At 45.6% G+C, this 24,092-nt stretch overlaps 1 protein-coding gene across 1 annotated transcript in view; it reads left to right on the top strand.

Annotated features, from left to right (window-relative positions):
• Window positions 1-19,460, top strand: part of LOC134407641 (multiple epidermal growth factor-like domains protein 6) — a 33,199-nt gene extending 13,739 nt beyond the window's left edge. The window contains exons 6-14 of the mRNA XM_063139510.1: window positions 2,270-2,377; window positions 8,478-8,670; window positions 9,845-9,981; window positions 10,698-10,922; window positions 12,876-13,017; window positions 15,904-16,027; window positions 17,158-17,349; window positions 18,216-18,353; window positions 19,149-19,460. Of these exons, the coding sequence (XP_062995580.1) occupies window positions 2,270-2,377; window positions 8,478-8,670; window positions 9,845-9,981; window positions 10,698-10,922; window positions 12,876-13,017; window positions 15,904-16,027; window positions 17,158-17,349; window positions 18,216-18,353; window positions 19,149-19,460 (1,571 nt within the window). The remainder of the gene's footprint in view (window positions 1-2,269; window positions 2,378-8,477; window positions 8,671-9,844; window positions 9,982-10,697; window positions 10,923-12,875; window positions 13,018-15,903; window positions 16,028-17,157; window positions 17,350-18,215; window positions 18,354-19,148) is intronic.
• Window positions 19,461-24,092: the final 4,632 nt, after the last annotated feature.

Genomic DNA, 24,092 nt, shown 5'->3' on the forward strand with positions numbered 1-24,092 from the left:
TGTGCCACTGTACTCGGTAACTTGATTCTGGTGTCTGTAATGAGGATCCTCTTAATTAAATAATGAAGTGTTCCTGTATTCCGGCTGCCTTGATGTTGACTGATAAAAGATAAGATGGAATGATTGATGCTCCGTGAAAAGCCTCGTGGTTCACATCGAGCAGTGGTCTGTAATTCACTGTTATGGAAATTAGATAACCTTGGGTCTTAGGTTTCTAGGCTTTCAGCATCTAGTATTAGCACTCGATGAATACTCGATGAACACTCCCAGTTGTCTCCTGGGAGTGTTCATTGTGTGCAATATGGAGTTAGGAGAATGTATGCTGGCACTGAGGCAACGCGTGGGGATCAGCAAGAAATATTGTAATTTTAGCGGTTCTGGCAGAATGGGATTTGTGATATTTGTTGCCTACAAAAATTGGCAGTTTTGGACACAATGGAACATGTGCAAGCCAGTCCCTTTTCGAATTTATTGACAATCCTATTCAAGGCTCATAAAGATTGGAATAAATATGCAATTGGCTGGACCTCAACAGTCTGATGTTTGGGCTATAATTTGTCCTGTAGCCCAGCTCTGGGGCAAGATCAGGATGTGACTGGGCAAGGAAAAGATTGGAGCATGTTCCTAGGCCAAGGCTGAGCAATAAGTGGCCCACCCCACATTTTGGCCTACTACTCCCATTAGAACTAGCCAGAATGCAAGAAGAGCCATGCTGAGTCAGACCAAAGACCTATCTAGATCAGCATTCATAGAAGCATCAAATTTTGGAGTTGGAAGGGACCATACAGAATCCAAACTTCTGTAATGTCCAGGAAAACCAGTTAAATCATTCAAGAGAGGTGGCTGTCCAGCCTCTTCTTAAAAACCTCCAGAGATGGAGAACCCACAACTTCTGTAGGTAGACTGTTCCACTGTTGTACAGATCTTACAATCAGGAAGGTTGTGTTTTCCTTATATTTAATTGAAATCTAAGTAGCTGTAACTTCTTAGATTATTTTGGGTCCTCATTTTTGTGGAAATGGAAAATAGTTCTTGACCATCTTCCCTGTGGCACCCTTTTGTGTACCTGACCACCGCTAACATATCTCTCCTCAGTCATCTTTTCTCCAGATCTTTTCAGAAACCAGCAAATAACCATCTAGTATCTTTAGTGGTTTTGTAACACTCGCTCTTCTTTCTTTATCCCTACTTTGTACTGTTTTATATAATGGTGTATCTTCTTGTTTTATATTGGTCTGTTGACTGTAAATAAAGAAATACAATACAATGATCATCCCAAATTCTTTCTGCCCGTCCCCCTCATCTCCTATTTTAAGAAGTATTTCTAAAGAGGGAATGAAAATGAGAGATGGGGATGGGGAAGGCCTCTGGCCTCTAAGATCGCTCTGCTTCTCTTGTTCTCTGTGCTCTACAAGTATGTTTTATTGGTCTTCAGGGTAGTGTGTTGCCATTCCTTGTCTTAAGTTAATCTGGCATCTCATGGTCATTCGTGTGTTTTTCAAAGAACATTTAAAGTGCAAGTTATCATAAACACACAGAAATTCCACATGCTGCTGCATCATGTAACATCTGGTCTCTTTCCCCCCACAGGACATTACTGTCCCCATGTTGGCATGATTCAGCCACTCTTGTGTCCACCCAGTTCTTGGACCCATGCTCCTGGACAGACCGAGTGTGAAAAGTGCAATAGAAGTTCTTGCTGTCCGGAGGGTGTGGGTGAGGTGCAGCACACCCAGGATCTCACTCGCTCTGCTGGAGGTCTGCAATACCAGCTCTGCCCCTCAGGTTAATGCTCGGAAACAGTTGCACTCTAAAGCTCGTTGGAGCAAATTGGCCGCTTTCTAGAATGTAGTGACTCCTTGTGTCTGATTGGTTGCTCTGTCTGGTTGGTTGTTCTAATTGGTTGTTCTAGATTCTAGTGAATCCCTTGCCTGACTGGTTGCTCTTCCTCTCTGTTGGCTACTTCAGCCCACATGCCCAGTCATACCTCAGTGATTTTGACGCAAAGTCAAGATTAACTAGTCTATGCAGACATATACCACTTCAGCCTGCAGGTGGATAATTGCATGACTGACTGCTCTTTAAATACCCTACTTGTACTCTGGAGTGGTATAGTCTACCCACGAGGTCTCCTGTTTCTGAGTAGGCTCTACGTTCAATCATCTCCTGCGGTGATGTTCCTGACTTGAGGCCATTATCAGAGGGATTGCTTTTGGAGGAACGTGAAGGTTGCATCACAACAAATATATTGGTGTATCTCATCTTGCAGGTCACTTCCGTGCTGATGGGCTCATGACAGCACCATGCCCAGCAGGAAGCTTTGAGTCCAGAGAGCGTTTTGCAAGGCCCAGCGATGGTTCATCTTCATACTTTCCAGGTCCATGACTTATATTATCTCCTCTTTGTACAATGTGGAGAACCATTTCAGCTCTAAATCACACCACTAATTAGGCTCTTCTACAGTGCCTGACAGTTATAGTGCTTATTTACTATCCTCTGGCATAAAGCAAGGCAAGTTAGACACCAAGGAAATTTCCTAGAAATTTGTACATGCAGGCATTTGAGAATTATTAGGGTTTTTTTCCACTTTTTTTTAGCAAGATACAAAGTTGGGCTATAGGTTTCAACAATTTGTGAATGTTTTCTGCAGACACACGCTTGTGCTCATGTTCAGCACTTCGAATGGGGCACGCTCACATGTTTTGTGAGCAAAAAATGAAATGCTCATATGTACTTATGAACCTGCAGGCATAAGCAACCAGCACTGGACTGTAAGTCGGGAGGTGAAGTGTGAATCTCAGGGGATTTGAGACTGGGCAGAGTCCTTGGGCAGAACCTCAAAAGAAGCCCTCTTCAGAATCAATCAGCTGCAAGCTAGGGTGTAAGTTGAGAAGTCTGACCAGCAGGGGGCTGGAAGGAGGAGGTCCCATCACTTACCTAATCTCTCTACATACAGATGGGAATACTGTGCTATCTCCAGTATTTGAGGCAATAAGCCTGTGTGCACCACTTGCTGGGGAACATGGGTGGGAAGGTGCTGTTGCACCATGTCCTGCATTGTTGGTCCCTGGCCGATGGCTGGTTGACCACTGTGTGAACAGAGTGCTGGACTAGATGGACCCTTGGTCTGATCCAGCATCAGGGCTCTTCTTATGTTCTTATGTTCCTATGACAAACAGGAAGCCATCAGAATGGGATGGAAACAGGTAAGCAGAGCGAGAGAGGCTGCACTCTCCATCCCATTTGCCTCTCAACATTTAATGCCTCTCTGTGCTGCAATGCCAGCAGATTCCCATGGGAACACTATTGTAGAGAGATTAGGTAGCTGATGGAGTCCATTCTATTAACGCACAGGTTTATTTTACTTACAATTGACGTCCATTAGGACAGGAGATGGATGGTTTGGCCAACGGCCTTTGTCATGGCATTTGTCGTAATGGATGATACCTGTAAGTGAAATAAACCTATTTTTAATGGAAACCACTGCATGAACAGCCTCCTCTGAAGCAGAGGGCACCTTCATGAATATGTATCCCACATGCCTGATCTGTGCTGATCTTGTCGGATATCAACCAAGGGAGCACAATGGTGCCAGTTAATTGGCATCTGTAAGTATAACTTCTCATTATCCACTACTTAAAGGAGCGTAGGATGCAGAAAATTACACTTCTCAGTATATACCAAGCTAAACAGAATCCCATCACAGGAGGAAAGTAATTTGATCCAGGATCTTCATTGTCGAATACATGGCAAGGTGACAAATGCCCTCACCTTTCCTAAAAGTCTGGAAGACTTAAAATCAAGCGTCCCTTGAGCAGAAACCCCACACCCTCTATAGCTGATTCCAGAATCTGTTTGGGAAGGAAAGTGACCAGATACTGCTAGATAATGAGATGTATTGAACACGCTCTGTGTGGGACTGCCCCTGAAGTTGCTCCGGAAGCTGGAGCTAGTGCAGAATGCTGCAGCTCGGCTGTTGTCTGGAGTTGCCCCTTTCCAGCATGTAACTCCTCTGCTGAGGGAGCTGCACTGGCTGCCTATTCGCTACCGGGCCAGGTTTAAGGTTCTTGTACTTGTGTACAAAGCCCTAAACAACTAGAGACCAGGATACCTGAGAGAGCACCTTCTCCCCTACCAACCTGCCCGGTCACTGAGGTCATCCGAGGGCCTGCTCCTGGTGGTTCCACATAGACCTATCCTCCGATTGGAGTCCACCTGGGGAAGAGCCTTCAGCGTGGTGGCTCCCCTCCTGTGGAATTCCCTGCCTCTGGAGGTCAGGCAGGCGCCAACTTTGTACTCCTTTCAGTGCCTCCTGAAATCATCATTATTCCAGGAAGCCTCTCCTTAATGTCCAGCCATGAGACACTGTATTTGCTTCTTTTAAAAATTTGTTTTGTTTTATTCTGTTTTTATTTTCATTTTATCTTGTACACTGCTCCGAAATTTTCAATGGGGAGCGGCATATAAATATTGAAATAAATAAATAAATAAATAAATAAATGTACTCAGGCATAATAACAATATCTGCACATCTGTTGTTTTACATATTGCGCACATGCTGCATACAAATCCCCCACACACACACACACACAAAGATATGTAACTGGAAAGTGTGGAGTCCATCACTGGGCATTTGACCAGTCCCCCTCTACTGAATTTGTGAGCAATCTTTCCAGTCCGACATGATTAAAATTTGGTAGTGCCAACAGCTACCAGATACAATTCCTCTAGTGGGCAGATTCAATGTGAAGGCTGCAAGTGGCTGACCACCCTTGTTCTATGCAATAACTGTGCTGTAAGGTCACAATTTTCACCTCTGTCATATTTACTTCTCCAAGGATAGGCTCAGACAGCTGCTCAGTTCCTATTGCAGGTATATCATTTATTACCAGAAAAGCAAAGTGACAGAGAAATAGTTTTCATAAGGCTTTCATTTAACTACAGCGGAAACTAACAGGCTCATCGGATCATTTTGTTTTTTAAACTAATTCCAGCTTTTTATTTCCCTTAAGCATTTGGGTTCTTTTTTTTCTGTTCTTTTTTTTTACTTACCTTCTGGATTATTAGTTATTATCCTTACAGTACGATTTTTAGAAGCCGTCCTGTAATGAGTGGGGAAACCTGTTCAGTGTGAATGAGTTTTGCAAATTGAGAAGTAATTGGGCAAACTCAATTAAAAAAAAAACAAACCATACCATCCGATGGTGGCACATCACAAACTGCACTCGCTTCATTTATTTTGATAATTGTCGTTTGTCTTTAATTATTATTTTTTTCCTCCTGGCACACTAGTGAGTAGTTTGAAATATGGCTATTTTTCCAGTGAGGGAAGAAGTATCTAAGTTAGATCTAAGCTCTAGAAGCATTTTTCCTTATTTATTTTATTTTATTTATTTATTTTTTACATTGTTATACCGCCCAATAGCCGAAGCTCTCTGGGCAGTTCTCAAAAATTAAAACCATAATAAAACAACCAACATCTTAAAAGCACAAATACAAAATACAGTATAAAAAGCACAACCAGGATAAAAACCACGCGGCAAAATTGATATAAGATTAAAATACAGAGTTAGAACAGTAAAATTTAAATTTAAGTTAAAATTAAGTGTTAAAATACTGAGAGAATAAAAAGGTCTCCAGCTGGCGACGAAAGGAGTACAGTGTAGGCGCCAGGCAGACCTCTCTGGGGAGCTCATTCCGCAGCCAGGGTGCCACAACAGAGAAGGCCCTCCTCCTAGTAGCCACCTGCCTCACTTCCTTTGGCAGGGGCTCACGGAGAAGGGCCCCTGGAGATGATCTTAAGGTCTAGGCAGATACATATGGGAGGAGGCGTTCCTTCAAATAACCTGGCCCCAAACCGTTTAGGGCTTTAAATGTCAATACCAGCACTTTGAATCGGGCCCGAACCTGGACTGGCAGCCAATGAAGTTGTAAAAGGACTGGCGTAATGTGATCTCGCCAGCCAGTCCCTGTTTCCTTAACCACCTCTCCTCCCTCTGGCTGCCTGTTCCTCCCTCCCCCTGATTTCTTTTTATTTTTATTATCTGTACCTGCCCAGCTGAGCAGATGCAGATAATAAAATTTAAAAAGTGGGGGAGGAGGAACGGCCCTGTTCATCTATTCCCCTCGTATTTATTCATTTACTTTTACAGAGGAGTGGGGCTGCCCCCTTCCCTGTCCAGACCATAGTGACCAATCAGGGGGTGCCATGGGCTGTGACAAGCCTCTGCTGCCCAAAAACTTGGATGAAGTGCCCAACTTTTTTGGAGTGGAGTTTTGAGTGTTTGCCCCCGGATGGCTTCACAATGGCGGCTGCATCATGCAGTTGATATGCTGCTACTGCGAAGCCACCCTGGGGCAAACCCCTGGAAACCAAAATGAGATCCAGGGGAGGAGAGATCCTTCTAGCTTAGGGTGACCATATGAAAAGGAGGACAGGGCTTCTGTATCTTTAACAGTTGTACTGAAAAGGGAATTTTCAGGTGTCAATTGTATATATGGAGAACCTGGTGAAATTCCCTCTTCATCACAACAGTTAAAGCTGCAGGTGCCCTGCCCTCTTTTAAATCTGCTCACTGTAGTATAGCTCCTGCAGCTTTAACCCCCCCCCTCTCCCGGCCTTACCTGGCGCCACTCCCCTCCACTGCGGAGCTCCAATTCGGAGCCGGAGCTCAGCGGCGAAGAGGAGCGGAGTATGGGCGGAGCGGCGTGGAGCGGGCCCATCCGAAATTTTCGGATCAGCCCGCGGGGCGGAGCGGGGGGTCCGTGCACACCCCTAGTTTGTGTTTCACTTCCCTTGCCAGATAGAAATGCGCTCTGTGAATGTGTGTGGCTGGTGAGATTCACTCCAGCTGGGCCTCATTCATTTGCTCCTCATTGTTATCTCAATGGCGCCTCCTTTCTATGCCCACAATGAGGTGGCTCCATTTTTTAAGGTGCTCATTTCCCCAGCCCCACCACACCTTTGGGATGTTTGACATTCCTGCAGGTGTCCCAGTGTTTGTGCTGAGTCTATCGCCAGTCTGCGGAAGCCATTCAGCACACTCTCCATTCAGAATACAAATGTGGGCTCTGCTTTTTGTAATACAGACCTGTCTCTTCAAAGGCCCAGACGCAGGTGCTCTTAAATTAACTACATTTAAAAAGAGTCGATGGCGAACCTGCACCCACGCTTGTTCATTGGCTGATATATTTCTTCGGGGTTTAATGTTGCTCTTTCTCATATGATCTGCTGTGAACAAAAATCCCTACTGCTTTTTAAAACTCCCAGGATTTTCTTATTATTATTATTTTAAAAACACTAAATAAAACGAGACCGATAATATGAAAGTTCAGTTGATCCAACAGCACCACCTGGTGGCCCTTAAACCTGGGCTCCACATCATATTTAAAAACATAGGAAATCACCTTAAGCTTGGGGAGACTCTTGGTCCATCTACCTGACTCTGCTTTGACTGGCACTTTCCCATGATTGGCTACCTGACCCTTTTATTTGGCGATGCCAAAGAGTGTACCTGGAACTTTCTGCGTTCAAAGCATACACTCTGCGATTATGACCCCATCCCATCCAGAACAGACATGACCTTTCCCTATTCAGAAGTGTGTGAGTAGAGAAGCTGAGAAATTGGCTGAATGCACTCTGCTGGTGTGCATACAAAAGCATAGAATCCTGGAATAGTAGAGTTGGAAGGGGCCTCTAAGGCCATCAAGTCCAACCCCCTTCCTCAATGCAGGAATCCACCTTAAAGCATCCCTGACAGATAGCTGTCCAGCTTCCTCTTGAAGGCTTCTAGTGTGGGAGAGCCCACCACCTCCCTAGGTAATTGGTTCCATTTTTGTACTGCTCTAACAAGTCAGGAAGTTTTTTCTGATGTCCAGCCGGAATCTGGCTTCCTGTAACTTGAGCCCATTATTCCGTGTCCTGCACTCTGGGATGATCAAGAAGTGATCCTGGCCACATTATGTCTAACCCAGTATTGACTAGAGCAACAGTGGGGAACCTCCCACCCGTGGTCTGCATGTGGCTCAACAGGCCTCTGTCATTCTGGCCCACCCATTCTCCCACCAGACCACACCCTCCAACTGTGCCCCAACGAAGGCCAGCATTACTCCCCTCTGCTTTTGGGGATCTATTTTGTTACTTAGAAAATGCCTCCGAGCACTTTGCAAACTTAAAGCAGCTAGGCACAACTCTGGGGGGTGGGGAAGTCCTACAACTCCCAGCATGCCCCAGCCACCATGTCTGGATGGTGCATGCTGGGAGTTGTATTTTTTTCTGTCTGAGCATGCATAGGTTTGTGCCCTAACTAGCTTAAAGCAACTCCATCCCTTATCCCTCCTTTGACAGGGATTGGTATTGTAGTGGAACTCTCAGTAACCTCACATTCTTCAGGGAAATCAGGGCAATCTATATAGTCTTCGTTATTGGTGATAATTTTCTTCCTTTTTCTTTCTTTTTTCCTGTCCTCCTCATCCAGGAGCAAAACAGTGTCTGAAGTGCCCTGCTGGATATTTCTGCCCTAATGGAACAAGTTACCCGAATCCATGTCCCTCGGGGACCTACAATCCACTCCAGGGACAAGATGAATCTACAGACTGCAGAACGTGTCCTGCAGGGAGAGTTTGCACCCAAGCTGGCTTGGCCATGCCAGACTCAGACTGCATGCCAGGGTAGGTTTGGGCTGTCCAGCCTCCTTTGTATCTCTTCTTGAAACTGCCATCTTCAAGCAAGCCCAAGTGGCCAAGTTTGGGGCACGAGGGAAATAGAGGCTGTAGCATGTCTGGAATAGGACTAAGAGGGCATTTGCCCAACTTGGTGTTCTTCTTCTGTGTTGGACTGCAACTCCCATCTTTCCCAGTCGATTGGTTAGGCTGATGGGCACAAGAAATATGGCCTTCTTGGTGGTGGCCACAAAACTGTGGAATTCCCTTCCTAACTATTTGCCCCTTCTCTACAGGTAAGCCTTGTGGGGCTTCCTCTTCAATGCCACCTTTAACTGAGGTTGCCATTAACTTTGTAATTTTAGAAGAGCTGTTCAATGTACTCTGTACATTTGACTAACGCTGCTCTGGTTTGTGTATGTCACTTGGTGAGGGCATCACTCTAAAAGGGAAATCAAAATACTTTAAATTAAGAAATAAATGAAACTTTCATCATATGGTCACAAAATGATGCAGACAGATGGAGGGTATGAGTTGTGTCAACCATCATTTCTGATGTCATACAATGGCTTCTATGGCAACCCCATTACTCCACACGACAACAGAAATAGAGATGTAAGGCCATAAGAGGAGCCCTGCTGGATCAGACCAAGAGTCCATCCAGTCCAGCGCTCTGTTCACACAGGGGCCAACAAGTTGTCGACCAGAGACCAACAAAGCAGGACATGATGCAACAGCACCCTCCCACCCATGCTCCCAAGCAAAAGGAGTAGTTTCCTAGTGGGGAAGTACAGAGGTTTAGCACTGGGAGAGTCATCTCCCTTATTTCGAGAGGCCTAAGTCTCGTGTGGCGCAGAGCGGTAAAGCAGCAGTTTCTGCAGCTGAAACTCTCCCCATGGCCTGAGTTTGATCCCAGCGGAAGCTGGTTTCAGGCAGCCGGCTTGGGTCGACTCAGCCTTCCATCCTTCTGAGGTCGGTAAAATGATTACCCAGCTAGATGGGGGAAAGGTAATCATGGCCGGGGAAGGCAACGGCAAACCACCCCGCTATAAGGCCTGCCAAGAAAACGTCAGCGAAAGCTGGCATCCCTCTAAGAGTCAGTAATGACTCTGTGCTTGCATGAGAGGTTCCTTTCCTTTTCTTTCCTTTCCAAGTCTTATGATGAGTAATGTTTTGTTCACAGATATGTTTGCCCGTTTGGTTCATCCAGTCCACACGCCCCTAGCAATGCTTGCCCTCCAGGGACATTCAGCAACCACTCTGATCTCTTTGATAAATCCCAGTGTGAAACCTGCCCAGAGAGATTTGTCTGTACAAGAGGTACGTTGCTCCATATTTAGTTATTTACAAAGTGTTGATAAGATGAACAGGCATCAGTTTCAGTTGAAGAAGCAAATCTGGGCTGATAAATCTGAGTATTGACAGAAACTGGTGGCGTTGAACAGATAGGATCAGCTCCATTCTGGCCACTTGCCAAATAGATGTTGAACAGTGGCCCTGATTCTGCAGCCCTCATGGGGATGTGTGAACCAGCAAAACTTGAGCTCATCAATGGTCTCTGAATTCCACCTTGAAGCTCATTCTGTACAAGTCTCAGTATCACATTGCAAGGGTTGTTGTTGTTAATTTACACCCTCCAAAAAGGGATGTGTATTTTGGCGCACACTTTCCCAAATGTATGTGTCAATTCTGAAATGTATGCATTTTTGAAATGTACACATTTTTTGTCCCATTGACTAAAGGGCATTTGTGCACATTTTCAAATATGAAAAAAAAAATATGTGGGCGTCTTTCAAACATCTGCATTTTTTAAAAGTCTTTTTTTTATTATTTTTGTCCTGCCAACTTGGAAATATGCAGACCAACCACAGATAGTATTTGGGCCCTGTGGAGAAATTTGGTGAAATAGTCCCCTGCCTGCCCCGTTTCTCTGCCCATAGAGAGGCGAGTCTCAAGAGGCCATTTGTGCAAAGCTCTACTTGATTTCCTGGCCTAGACTGGGCTTCAACGCTGACCATCCATCATTGTGTTCACAGGCTCAGGGGGGAAGCAGAAACCACCTGCCCCATGTCCAGCTGGTCACTACTGCCCACCAGGAACCAAGCACCCAATGCAGTACAGCTGTGCACCTGGCACCTGGAGCAACAGGACAGGACTAGCATCAGAAAAAGACTGTGTGCTGTGTCCATCTGGATGGTTCTGCATGGCAGGTGCTCAGGCCCCTTCAGGAAGTTGCAGTGCAGGTCATTTCTGCCCAGAGGGTAAGGCAGAGACAGCCAGGTTGAGCTTGCTTTCCATGCATCTGTTTGTCATTGGAATTCTTCCATTGTATTCTTTCCAACCTCTTAAATCAGGATCAGTGCAGGACATGGCAAGATCAAGGCCCCTGGAAGGTCACAAGTCCATGAAGATCAGGATTCTCAAGACCAAAAGACCAAGAAGCTTGTGGATGGCACTTTTCACCAATGGAGTTTCAAATGTCCCTGGAAATGTAGACTGGGATTATGTGACATGAATTGTCATGATTCCAAACGCCTTCCAGAGTTCTATCCTGCTGCTTCAGTTAATATACCCATAAGGATACAAGAGCTGTCTCACTGAATCAGACCAATGTTGTGTCTAGCCGAATGTCTTGGTTTTCAAGAAAAGCCACAATGGGAAATGAGTAAGAAGCAAAGAAATCTGGTGCGATGCAGTTTCTGGAAGACTTGATATAAGGAGATGACTTGTAGTGAATCAGATAGTTGATTGAGACATCTAGCCCTGGTTTGGCTTGTCTAAGTGGCACCAGCTCCCAAGATCTTGGGCTGGGGGCTTCCCAGCCCAGCCCAACTACTCAATATCTGCAATGCCAGCTTCAGGTTTTAGAGGACACTTGGACAAGACACCCTCAACAGGTTCCCTCCCTTGATGATTCTACCTTTCTCACCAGGGGGGAATCTACACGTCGTACTGAAGGCGCTTGCGTGTGCCTCCAGTGCGTCCTCAAAACGATGGTGTAGACGGAAGAAAGAAGAGACGGAGAAAGAGGTGGAGGAGGAGGAGGCTGGGGAACCAGCCGCGTCCTTGCCGCCGCCGCCGCCTCCCCGCCGGCCTCCTGCTGCCGGGGTAAGAGCGACCCGGGTCGGAGAGCTCGGCTTCCACTTCCGCCGAGCTCTCCGACCCGGGTTGCTCTTACCCCAGCAGCAGGAGGCCGGCGGGGAGGCGGCGGCAGCAAGGACGTGGCCGGATTCCCCAGCCTCCTCCTCCTCCTCCGTCTCTTCTGGGCAGGTAGGCAGGAATCTACACCATCGTTTGGGGGGCGTACTGGAGGCGCATGCAAGCGCCTTCCGTACGACGTGTAGATTCCCCCCATGAGTTGCTATTGCTCCTCATCCTCTTTCTCCTCATTGCTGCCACTAGCTTGCTTGACAAGCAGAAAACCAGTGAGCAAGTAGACAGGGCAAGATGGTAGATGCCCAGCTTCAATCGGTCTCTCCTCTTCCCTCCTCCTTAATCTGGGCTTGAATTTTGCTATGAAAACTGTTAAACAAAGACTGTGGGATATCGCCTTCTGCGACTTACGCGCTCGCTCTTATGTTTCCTGCTCTCCCAGTGCATTGCATGTTCATTACGTTGGGCCTCTTCAGCTGGCTGACTATCTAAAGAACCTGTCGGTGGCTAAATATCGTATTGCTTTCTCCAAGGCCAGATGCAATGTTTATTCTATTGAATTACTTCAGGGCAGATATGCTGGTGTCCCCTATCAGGAACGACGGTGCCCCTGTAGGAACATGGAAGTGGAGACGATGGAGCATATCCTTCTGTCCTGTAGCTTTTATAATCAGGCCCGCCATCTTATGATCACCCCATTGTTGAGTAAACTGTCCAGAAGTTGAGACAAATTTTATGTTAAGTTTCTGTTAGAAGATAAGTCCTCAAGAGTAACTTTGGCTGTTGCTAAATTTCTTACAGTGGCGGCCAGGATTAGAGCTCTCTGTGTATTAGACATAAGTTCATAATAGCTCTAACTGTATGATTTCATGTTTGATTCTTGTTTTTTCATGGATCTATGGATCGCAATAAAGAAGTATACTTGTTCACTGGTTTTCTGTCAGTTGAATTAACTTGGCCTACTCCATTCAAGATTGGGAAGAGTATGTCTTTGATTCCCCCCCCCCTTTGCCTATGACTATGGTTGAGTTCATCCTGTCCCTTTTGTGTCTTTGAAAAAGGTACTCAGACAAGTACACAGTTCCCTTGCCCAGCAGGAAGCTATAGCAATAGGCTTGGAAATGATAACATAGATGATTGCATTGCCTGTCCCAGTGGTGCCTACTGCCCTGAAGGAACCGCCAAGCCAGCTCTCTGCCCACCGTAAGTCAAAAATGTCACACTGACCCGTACTTGGATAGTATAATATGTAACATGATAGTAGATTCTGAAACTGGATTCATCATTAAGAACATAAGAAGAGCCCTGATGCTGGATCAAACTGAGGGTCTATCTAGTCCAGCACTCTGTTCACACAACAGCTGACCAGCTGTTGACCAGGGACCAACAAAGCAGGACATGGTGCAATAGCACCCTCCCACCCATGTTCCCCAGCAACTGGTGTATATAGGCTTACTGCCTCAGATACTGGAGGCAACACACAACCATCAGGGCTAGTAGCCATTGATAGGCTTCTCCTCCAGTAATTGGTCCAACCCCCTTTTAAAGCCATCCAAGTTGGTGGCCATCACTACATCTTGTGGTAGTGAATTCCATAGTTTAACTATGCACTGCGTGAAGTAGCTGTGGTGACCAGAACTGTATGGGGTATTCTAAGTCTGGTCATACCACATCTAAAAAAAGACATTGTGGAGTTTGAGAAACTGCAGAAATGAGCAACTAAAATCATCAAGAGAATGTAGTAACTCCCTTATGAGAAAAGCTTCTAATGTCAGGGAGTCTTTAGTTTAGAAAAAAGGCAAGTAAGGGGAAACATGATAGAGGTGTACAAAATTTTGCATGTTGTGTAGAAAATGGATAGGGAGACAATTTTTCTCCCTCTCATAATACCCAGGGTCATCCCCGGGTCATCCCATGAAGCTAATTGGAGGGAGATTCAGGACAGATAAAATGAAGAACTTCTTCAAAAAAAGTATGTTGTAAAACTATGGAATTCACTACCACAAGATGTAGTGATGGTTACCAATTTCGATGGTTTTAAAAGTGGAATGGACAAATTCATAGAGGATGTGGCTCTCAATGGCTACTTGACCTGATGGCTACATGCTACCTCCAGTATCAGAGGCAGTAAGCCTTTCTACTAGTTGCAGGGACCATACGTGGGAGGGTGCTGTTTATTTATTTATTACTCTTATATACCGCCCCCATAGCTAGAGCTCTCTGAGTGGTTTACAGAAATTCTAAAATGAGATAAAAACAAGTATACCAAATTTAAAATTCTAAAACACAGAACATACATACATGAAGCATTAAAAACAGTTATTATTATTATTATTATTATTATTATTATTATTATTTATTTATTTATTTATATAGCACCATCAGTGTACATGGTGCTGTACAGAGTAAAACAGTAAATAGCAAGACCCTGCCGCATAGGCTTACAATCTAATAAAATCATAGTAAAACAATAAGGAGGGGAAGAGAATGCAAACAGGTACAGGGTAGGGTAAGCAGGCACAGGGTAGGGTAAAACTAACAGTAGAAAGTAACAGTAGAAGTCTGCACAACATCAAGTTTTAAAAGCTTTAGGAAAAAGAAAAGTTTTTAGTTGAGCTTTAAAAGCTGCGGTTGAACTTGTAGTTCTCAAATGTTCTGGAAGAGCGTTCCAGGCGTAAGGGGCAGCAGAAGAGAATGGACGAAGCCGAGCAAGGGAAGTAGAGGCCCTTGGGCAGGCGAGAAACATGGCATCAGAGGAGCGAAGAGCACGAGCGGGGCAATAGTGTGAGATGAGAGAGGAGAGATAGGAAGGAGCTAGACCGTGAAAAGCTTTGAAGGTTAACAGGAGAAGTTTATATTGGATTCTGTAGTGAATTGGAAGCCAATGAAGAGATTTCAGAAGCGGAGTAACATGGTCGGAGCGGCGAGCCAAGAAGATGATCTTTGCGGCAGAGTGGTGAACAGAAACCAGCAGACTGATGTGAGAAGAAGGAAGGCCAGAGAGAAGAAGGTTGCAGTAGTCCAACCGTGAAATAACCAGCGCATGAACAAGCGTTTTGGCAGAAGAGACAGACAAAAATGATCGAATCCTGGCAATATTATACAGGAAAAATCGACAAGATTTAGCTACTGCCTCAATATGAGGAATAAAGGAGAGCGAGGAGTCGAATATAAAGCCAAGGCTACGAGCTTCCTTGACCGGAGTAAGCGTAACATCATTGACAGTAAGAGAGAATGAGAGAATGAGTTAAAATAAACATGTGGGTGATTAAGATGTGCTTCCATATGCCTGGGCAAAGAGGAAAGTCTTAACCTGGCGCCGGAAAGATAGCAGCGTTGGTGCCAGGCGAGCCTCATAAGGGAGATCATTCCATAGCCTGGGGGCCACCACCGAAAAGGCCCTGTCCCTCGTTGCCACACTCAGAGCCTCTCTCGGAGTAGGCACCCGGAGGAGGGCCTTAGATGTTGAACGTAGTGACTGGGTATATTCACGTCAGGAGAGGCATTCTGACAGGTATTGTGGTCCCAAGCCATGTAAGGCTTTATAGGTCAAAACCAGCACCTTGAATTGGGCTCGGAAACAGACAGGCAGCCAGTGCAAGCGGACCAGAGCAGGTGTTATATGGTCAAACCTTCTGGTTCCCGAAATCAATCTGGCCGCTGCATTATGCACAAGCTGCAGCTACCGAACTGTCTTCAAAGGCAGCCCTACATAGAGCACATTGCAGTAATCTAACTTGGAGGTTACCAGAGCATGGACAACTGAAGCCAGGTTATCCCTGTCCAGATAGGGGCATAGCTGGGCCACCAACCAGAGTTTGTAAAAGGCTGTTGCACTCATGTGTTGCTTGTGGATTTCCTGTGGGTTGTCTACTGTGTGAACGGAATGCTGGACTAGATAGACCGTTGGTCTGATCCAGAAGGGCTCTTCTTATTTCCTTAAATTCTTGGACAATTCCTTTTAGGGTGTGTCTCTGACATGAATTCTATTTTGAGAAAACAGAGTGCCTTTACTCTGTTTTCTCAAAATAGTATTAAAGTGATTGAAATGGTGAACCGTCCTCCAACTTCTGCTTTCTCTTCATACAGGGGAACATACTGTTCAGAGCAAGGAGCAAAATCTACTGGAGATTGCATTCCCTGCCCTGGGGGGTACCACTGCCCTGACATGGGCACCATCACCCCTCACATATGTGGTGCTGGCAATTTTTCAGTAAGTACCATTCCATTCTTGCCTGCCAGGTTGGTTGTACTGCTGAAGGACCTTTGATTAATTTGTACGACTGTCTTATAGGAACAGATGAAAAGCATTTCTGGATCCATTTTTGCAACAGGTACATAATGCTCTTGAGGACTGTGACTTTTGCAGCCCCACCGCACACAATTGGCTGTACGATGGTCTTCCTTTGATGATCATTAATGCAAATCATAGGGGTTTGAGAAACACATTCCGATTGACATGGAAATTGCTGTCATTTTAATAGGCTCTGGTGGCTATCCAGCTGGCCGCTTGCCATTTTGAAGAAATGTGTAATTTGGATGGTTTTCCCCTCCTCGTTGTCGAAACGATTAAAGCTGTGGAAAAGAAGGATGTGGCTAGTGTTTCAGATTGGCTCCTGGGGGAGTACAAATTGCAAAGAAATTGAATGTCCCTTTTGCCATCAAAGCTAAAATAGTGTGTTAGAGCTACAAAAGCTGAGATGGGCAAGATGGTTCCTCTGATAAACAAATGGCAAACCCTGTGCCCCACTCATCTGTCGCTACCTTGGGATGAACAATGTTTAACTGTTAATGATCAACATTTCAATATTGATGGAGGGGGAAAAATAAACATTACTGCTCTCAGGTTTGTACTGCTGTTTCCATATAGCCTGGAAGCTTCATGATTTTGATGATACATCATTTAGACATGTGTGTTATCATCAGAGATGTGGAGTGAATGATGAATGGAGACCCGCAAAAAAATATCCCAAATCCACAGTTGGGTAGTACCTTTATTAAGACCAACTAAAATACCAGAAAAGCTTGTGCTAGAATTCAAGTTCTCCATAACTTTTTGTCAAGCTAAGTGGTTAGAGAGGGAAAAAAAGAGCAGAAGAAGAGAAAAGTCCAACAAGTCCATTGATGGGAAGCCATTATGGTCTTTAACACCACTGAACCCTAATTTTATTGCTGGTACAACATGGTGTGTGGTACTTGGTAAGTCAATTGGACCACATTCCCATGGGTCCTCCTGTTTCTCTGGTTCCCCTGTCCATTTGGGATTTTCTGTGCACACTTTTCCTACCCTGCTCTTCTTGAAATAAGGCTGTGATGATGATGTCTCCTCCTCCCATTGCGCAGGAACCTGGGTCCATGTCCTGCTCACCCTGCCTTGTTGGGCACTACTGCTCAGACATGAACACCAGCAGGGAGGCCATGGTGCATATGATGGTCTGCCCAGCAGGTATGCTTTGCCCTGAAGGACTGGCAGCTGCTCCAAATGTCAGTGGCCACGCCTGCCCAAGAGGCTACTATTGCCCACAGGGGGATGTCGTAAGTACTCTTGTTTTGATTATTGCCATTTGCTCTTGTCCCCTTCTGATTCACTGGGCTGGGATGCTGCAGAATGAGGGGCTGGGGAGATACTGTAGTGTAGTACAAATGTCCCCAAATGTTTTGGGTCATTGGGCACATTTGGAATTTTGAGAGACTGTCATGGGTGCTCTCACAAAATGGCTGCCATGGCAGGCAGAAGGACCTTGCCCATTCATGAAATGGCTGCCGGCGGGCATGGCCAGTCACAAAATACTCATTTCCCAGAAGGTCTACTAACGGTCCAAGACAGAGGCTGAAGTCCAAAACACAAGAACATTCTGTTGAACCCAAATGACTTTATGATGTTTAAGTTCACGGATCCTTGATCTACTTTAAAGAGCTGTCGTTAGGAGGTTTACTAAGATAATGTTTCACAAATTGTCATGCAGTAACTTTAAAGATGAACAGATTTATTTTGACATAAGCTTTTTGTGACCCAGAGCCCACTTCATCAGATGCATACGTATTAACCTCTGCGAGCAGATATATATGGTTAAGGAGGGGCAGATGTAAACAGTGGGACCATGTGACTATGAAATGCATACAGTGCAGCCCGTGACATTCCAGAGCTCAACTATGTACAAGCTAATCACAGTGCTCATTCCCAGCAGCAATAATAGATAAACTAAGATCACACCCTTCGTAGCTTTGCTGTTTACGTTTGACACTTGTACTGTAAGAGGAAACCACTGTCTTGATCCAGACCTCAACAAATAGACTCAAACTTATTGAGAAAGTATGTGGTGCTTTGAACACTCTTAAGTGCGTATAAAATGTTGCTGTTGTTAGAGTTTCAGAGCAGCTTCTCTTCTTTTTGCTTCCAGCATTCGCGTGCTAGGCCATGCCCTAATGGGACATATGGTGGTCAAAGGGGGCTGGGCAGAGCTGAGCAATGCTTGTTGTGCCCCATGGGCAAGTACTGCTTCAGAGAAGGGCGAGAACCCCAAGGAATATCTCAGCCTGTGAGTACTCCCATTCTGTCTCCTCCTTAAGCATACCCCACACACACTTCTTGAATGCTTATGCATTAGAGAGAGAAAGGCTCAGTTCAGACAACAAATTAGTCAACACAGTGTGAAAACTCCACTCGGTGGTTGAGGTTTTGGGGAGTACTCCTCACACATGTTCTAACTCCACCGTTGTGTGATTGTGGGCTACCATGGAGCAGAGTAAAATCCATCACGATGTTTCATTGACAGTTCCTCCACCCTCTCTTCTCCCCTGGTCCTCCCAATGGTATCCCATCAGCCATTGTGGCAAACTGCCCCCCCCCCAAAGTAAAACACCACCAAAACAATCCTGGCAGCTCTCCTAGAGCGGCACTCACTGCTTTTGCCACTCTTGCCAGGAAACTCTGTAGTGAGTGGGAAAAGTCAACTCAATACAACAGAAAACTCCCGACCCCTCCGCACAACACAATGGTTGTGCAGCATGGATATTCAGCATGGTGTGTTTCCCCCCAAAAAAAGCTCCACTGTGGGGTGGAGTTTTCCCGCCAGACAACACATTTCTCAACAGTGGTTTAAAAACTTCACCGTGGGGGGTTCTAAAACCACGGTTGAGAAATGTGTTGTCTGAACTGAGCCAGAGAGAGAAAGAGAGACAGACAGACAGACAGACAGACAGACAGACAGATCTCCTTCTTATGCCTGCTCATTGTCTTCTTCATTGTGCTGGCTGGCTGGATTCTTCTATCCCTGTCATGAGGAATGTTGTATAATTAACAGCTCGTGTGTGTGTGCCTGTTTTCTTCTTAGACTGGAGATTGCCCCACTGGATACGCCTGTCCCCCAGGGACAGGCTCCCCCTTCTCTTTTCCGTGTCTGCCTGGCTCCTACTGGGATAATTCCACGATGGATGGAGGAGATACATGCAAACCATGTCCAGCTGGATTCTATTGTGACTCTGTTGCAATGACCCAACCTAAAATATGTCCACTGGTAAGTTGTTGGCAAAGAAAGGAATGTTGGGTAATTGTTATCAGACAAATGGGACCGTCCACAAAAAGTTGCTTTGTGGAATCCTTGGGTGTTATCTGCAAGATGGTGTCATTCTGCAAAAGCAAATAGCGCTAATGACATTCCGCTGACTTGTTCCGTTGGGTGAGTGGTTGCTCATTATTACCCTTGTGCAAGCAGTTGTGCAAGCAGTTGCACAACCGATTGCAGAGTGGGTTGCACAAGAGTTATGCACAATGGGTTGCACAGGCATAATGCACAACTGCTTGCTTAACCATGCTCACAGAAACCTAGTTTCCACTTGCCCAATGTCATCTTCACTAACAGAATAACCCAGTTGGATACTGCCCCTTATGATCAAGTAGTGATGCCGCTACGTAATCTTAGACCCAGGGCTCCATAGTCTTACAGGGGGCCCTTTAGATGGCCATGTGCATTACTTCTGTTGTGAAGCACGCAACTCACATTTCTTTTCTCCCCTCAACCACCATTGAATGCTTTACAGCTGCTTCTACATTCCCGACAGGGTAGAACAATAACAACACTGCTGACATAAAAAAAAATACTCTGAGCATGCACTTTTTTTTGCATTTTAAACTCACTTAAATTATAGCACCATCATGATTACAGGGATAAAATGGAGTTTGTTTGTGCTGCCAAAGATCAGGGTGGTCATTTTGGTCCCTGCTGGGCTGCAGGACCCTCAACCTTGGGCCCATGTCTCAGCCTTAGCTGCCACAGTGTGTGTTCAGGATTCCAACCAGCTATGCCCTCTTCTGTGATATTCCATTCCATCACCAACCCCCCTTCCATTTTTCTGGTTTGTTTGTTGTTTGTTGTTTTTCTTCCACCACCATGGGCCTTTTTGATGCTCCTCGCACCCCTAGAGTTTCTTTTTTTCGCTTAAACTTTTTTTCTACTTCTGCAAATGAGGATGATCAGGGGTCTGGAAACAAAGCCCTATGAAGAGAGACTGAAAGAACTGGGCAAGTTTAGCCAGGAGAAGAGAAGACTGAAGGGAGACATGATAGCACTCTTCAAAGACTTGAAAGGTTGTCACACAGAGGAGGGCCAGGATCACTTCTCGATCATCCCAGAGTGCAGGACATGGAATAACGGGCTCAAGTTACAGGAAGTCAAATTCTGGCTGGACATCAGGAAAAATTTCCTGACTGTTAGAGCAGTATGACAATGGAATCAGTTACCTAGGGAGGTGGTGGGCTCTCCCACACTAGAGGCCTTCAAGAGGCAGCTGGACAACCATCTGTCAGGGATGCTTTAGGGTGGATTCCTGCATTGAGCAGGGGGTTGGACTTGATGGACTTAGAGGCCCCTTCCAACTCTACTATCCTTCTTGTGCATGGATGGTGCCATTTTGAATACATCAGGATCCACATTGGGAGAATGCATTTGCTATTAGACGCTGCATTATGTTACACAGCATCTTGGTGCTTTGTGGACATAAGGAGGTTGTTATGCTTTCCAGGGGTCTTACTGTGCCAGTGGCAGCTCCCAGCCTGAACCTTGTCCTGAGGGCACCTATGGCAACAGGAAGGGGTTGGTAGCCCAACAAGACTGCAATCCATGCAGAGCAGGCTTTTACTGTACTGCTCAAGGACAGACAGCCCCAACTGGTCGATGTGAGTCTGGGTTCTACTGCTGGAGCAGAGCAGTGTCACCAGTAAGTAAGTCTCTTGAATGGATGGCTGTTTGTTTGCTTTTTCAAAGTCATGTCGCGTGGAATTGAGTCCTTCCTATGCTGCCTTCCTGTAGCGTGCTAGCAATGTGTCTACTTTTGTTCCACTTCTATGTGCTTTGGGACATTCATAGATTTAGAGCAGCAGAGGTGAAGCTCTTTCAGCTGAAGGACCAAATTTCATTTTGGAGAAGCTCTCAGGGGTCACTATAAGGAATGGGCCCAGCATCTCTGCAAAAGCTCTCCACAAAGGCATGGGAACAGAGTCAGGGTCCAGTGAAGAAAATGGGAAAGGGGTGGTGGAAGTGCCAGGAGATAGGGAAGGGTAACACTGGCAGAATCTTTCCAGATGCTGGCTAATCAGTTGGAGCAAAGCCAGCCAGAGACCTCTCCATTCATGGGAATGCAGGAACTTATGGTAGGGGAGGAGTTGGGAGTGGCAGACCCAAGAATCAGATGTTGGGTGAGGAGGGAGGAGCAACTTTGGGACATGAGACATTCAAAAATGTTGGCCAAATACCCAAATTGCCAGTAAGTATATTTTAAGAGAGGGATTTCAACCTTTAGAATGGGGAAAAAACTGCACCAGTGATTGGTGGTTGTCAAAAGGGGCTGAAGTCAGGTGAAGAGATTGGACCTGTTCAGATGACACTCTAAGCCATGATTAGCCTGCTAACCATTTTGCAGCAAATGTTTAGTGAGCATGTTTAAACTGGTTATGTAGCCACCATGGTTCAGAATGGTTCTCATGACATGCTAATGCATGGTTCACATGACACACTAAGCCATAATGTTTCACTCAAAATGCTTAACCACTGTGGATTAGCATGTTGTCTGAACAGGGTCAATGTTGCCTTCTGTAGAACTCCAGATATGCCCCCTTCCAGGCCTGAAGTTCTACACCCCTGATTTGGAGCAACCTTGGATTCTTCCTTCTGTTGAGATCTCAGTATCCTCTCCCCAAATTCAGCTGCCCACAGATGGAGTCACTGGGAATATTTGCCCACCTGGAGCATATTGCCCACCTGGATCTCCTGTACCCATCCTCTGCCCTCCGGGAACCTACAGCAACACCAGTGGGTTGAAAAAACAGAATCAATGTTTAGACTGTCCACCTGGGTGAGTTTGCTTTTCCATTCTGCAGGGGAGATTAGCTCAGATGCATTGTAACACCGTGACCCGCAAAGGCTGGAGACACTGGCCCAGGTTGAATCTCAGGTGCACACATCAAACGAATGGCTCATGGATATGAACCACATAAATATCTCCAGCTAGGTGCATGCTTTAGAACCTTTGGAATTGCAATGTTTCAAGTATATAGTGCCAGCTTACTGTATATCCCTTATGCAGCCTTCCTAGGGGAGTAGATTCACTCACATAAGTTATGAGATGCATTGATCTCCCTGTATTCCGAAGTGTTTCTTTTTAAAAAAGTTAATTGGAATTGGAGAATTATGAGCCACTCCTAAGTCTCCCATTGAAATCAAGAAGTCCGAAAAGTGCTTAACTGTGCTGGATTAAGAATATAAAAAAGAATGACCTTGCTGGATCTGACCAAAGGTCTGCTTAGTCTACCGTGTTAGTTTCAGCAGCTGTCTGCCAGCCAGAAGGAAAGTTCACACAGAGAGCCTTAAAGGTATGTCAATTCCCCTTTTGGCATGACCTCCCAGTACTCAGAGTTATACTGCCTCTACTTTTCATTTGGGGCTATTGATTGTTGACAAACTGGTCCTCCATGGATGTGTTCCATTCTTTTTGAAAAGCATCCAAATTGTGTCTGTTCATTTTATTTTCCCACGGACATTCATGGTCTTGAAGATGGATCTGTTATGGAATTCCATCCAATCAAATTTCTCAGTTCAGAGTATGGTCCATTTTAAGGATAGATTTGTTTTATGTATTGACTAATTTATGGAGCAATCCTAACCCCACTGAAGGTTGGCTTCATGGTGGCTCTCTCTCTCTCCCTGATACAAAATAAAACAAGGTCACCATTTAAAAAACAAAACAAAACTAGAAGTTAAAACAAGTTCCTCAACCTCATGACATTATAAAACTTTAGAGCCCTGTGACAATTGAAAAATCCTTTTGCCTGTTACTGGGGGAATTTCATAAGTAAGAGGTCACCATGAAGAAGCTCCTCTCCATGAATTCCACTTCAGATGGGGGAGATGCCCAGATTCTCTGCAGATCCCAGTGCATTGTGAATGAGAGTGTTCTCCAATATAAGATACTTTCCCCCTCTAATACTAGGGCCATTCTGCCATGCCTGGAAAGGCCTGGGCATGGGGAGGCATTTGCGGGCGGGGTAAGGAGTGAGACGTGCCCTGTTGGGATTGGGAAAAATCAGGTGACGCCACCGGGCTGGGAGGGGTTAAACACTTGTCTATAAAATTGGCTATTACCCCTCCCAGATCCTTCTTGTTCACATGGCTCCCTCCTTCCCTCCCTGTAGGCAGTGTGAGTTCTCTGATCGCCATTCGGGGCCGAGTAGGAATTTTTTACTCATGTTCTAAAATTGTGCATGAGGTTTTTTTTTGCCTACTCCACACTGTAAGACAGCCTGGGAGCATAAATAGGTTGATTTGGCAATCTCTTGTTAATTTGGTCACATTTGTTTGGGGGCAGGTAGGAACGGGCATCCAGAGGGATTTTAGAATGGTGAGCATTCTCGGGCACTGTTGTGGTGACTGGTAATTCCTGAGGTCTCCCAGCATTGAGCCCCACAGCCGGGCTGGGAGATAAGGATTACCTCTGAGGCCAACCCTTCTCACCCACCTTAAGCCTCGCGACCTGGGTTGGGGGTGACACCGGAAGGTCTCTCTACTCTGAAAGGGGCAGCCAGCGGGAGGGTGAATTGTACAGCGTCAACCCACAGGCCATGAATGGCTCGCCCTACACAGAAAGGTCTGTAAACAGGCCAGGCTGGATGCCCTATAGGACACCCTTTGCAGATCTTTAATAAATGTGGCCCTGTTTAAACCCAAAGTTCTGTGTGTTGCCTCTTCATTTATTGACCTCTGTCCCGCAAGGTTTTACTGTGATGG

The sequence above is a fragment of the Elgaria multicarinata genome, chromosome 12, assembly GCF_023053635.1.
Source record: "Elgaria multicarinata webbii isolate HBS135686 ecotype San Diego chromosome 12, rElgMul1.1.pri, whole genome shotgun sequence".
Lineage (NCBI taxonomy): Eukaryota > Metazoa > Chordata > Lepidosauria > Squamata > Anguidae > Elgaria > Elgaria multicarinata.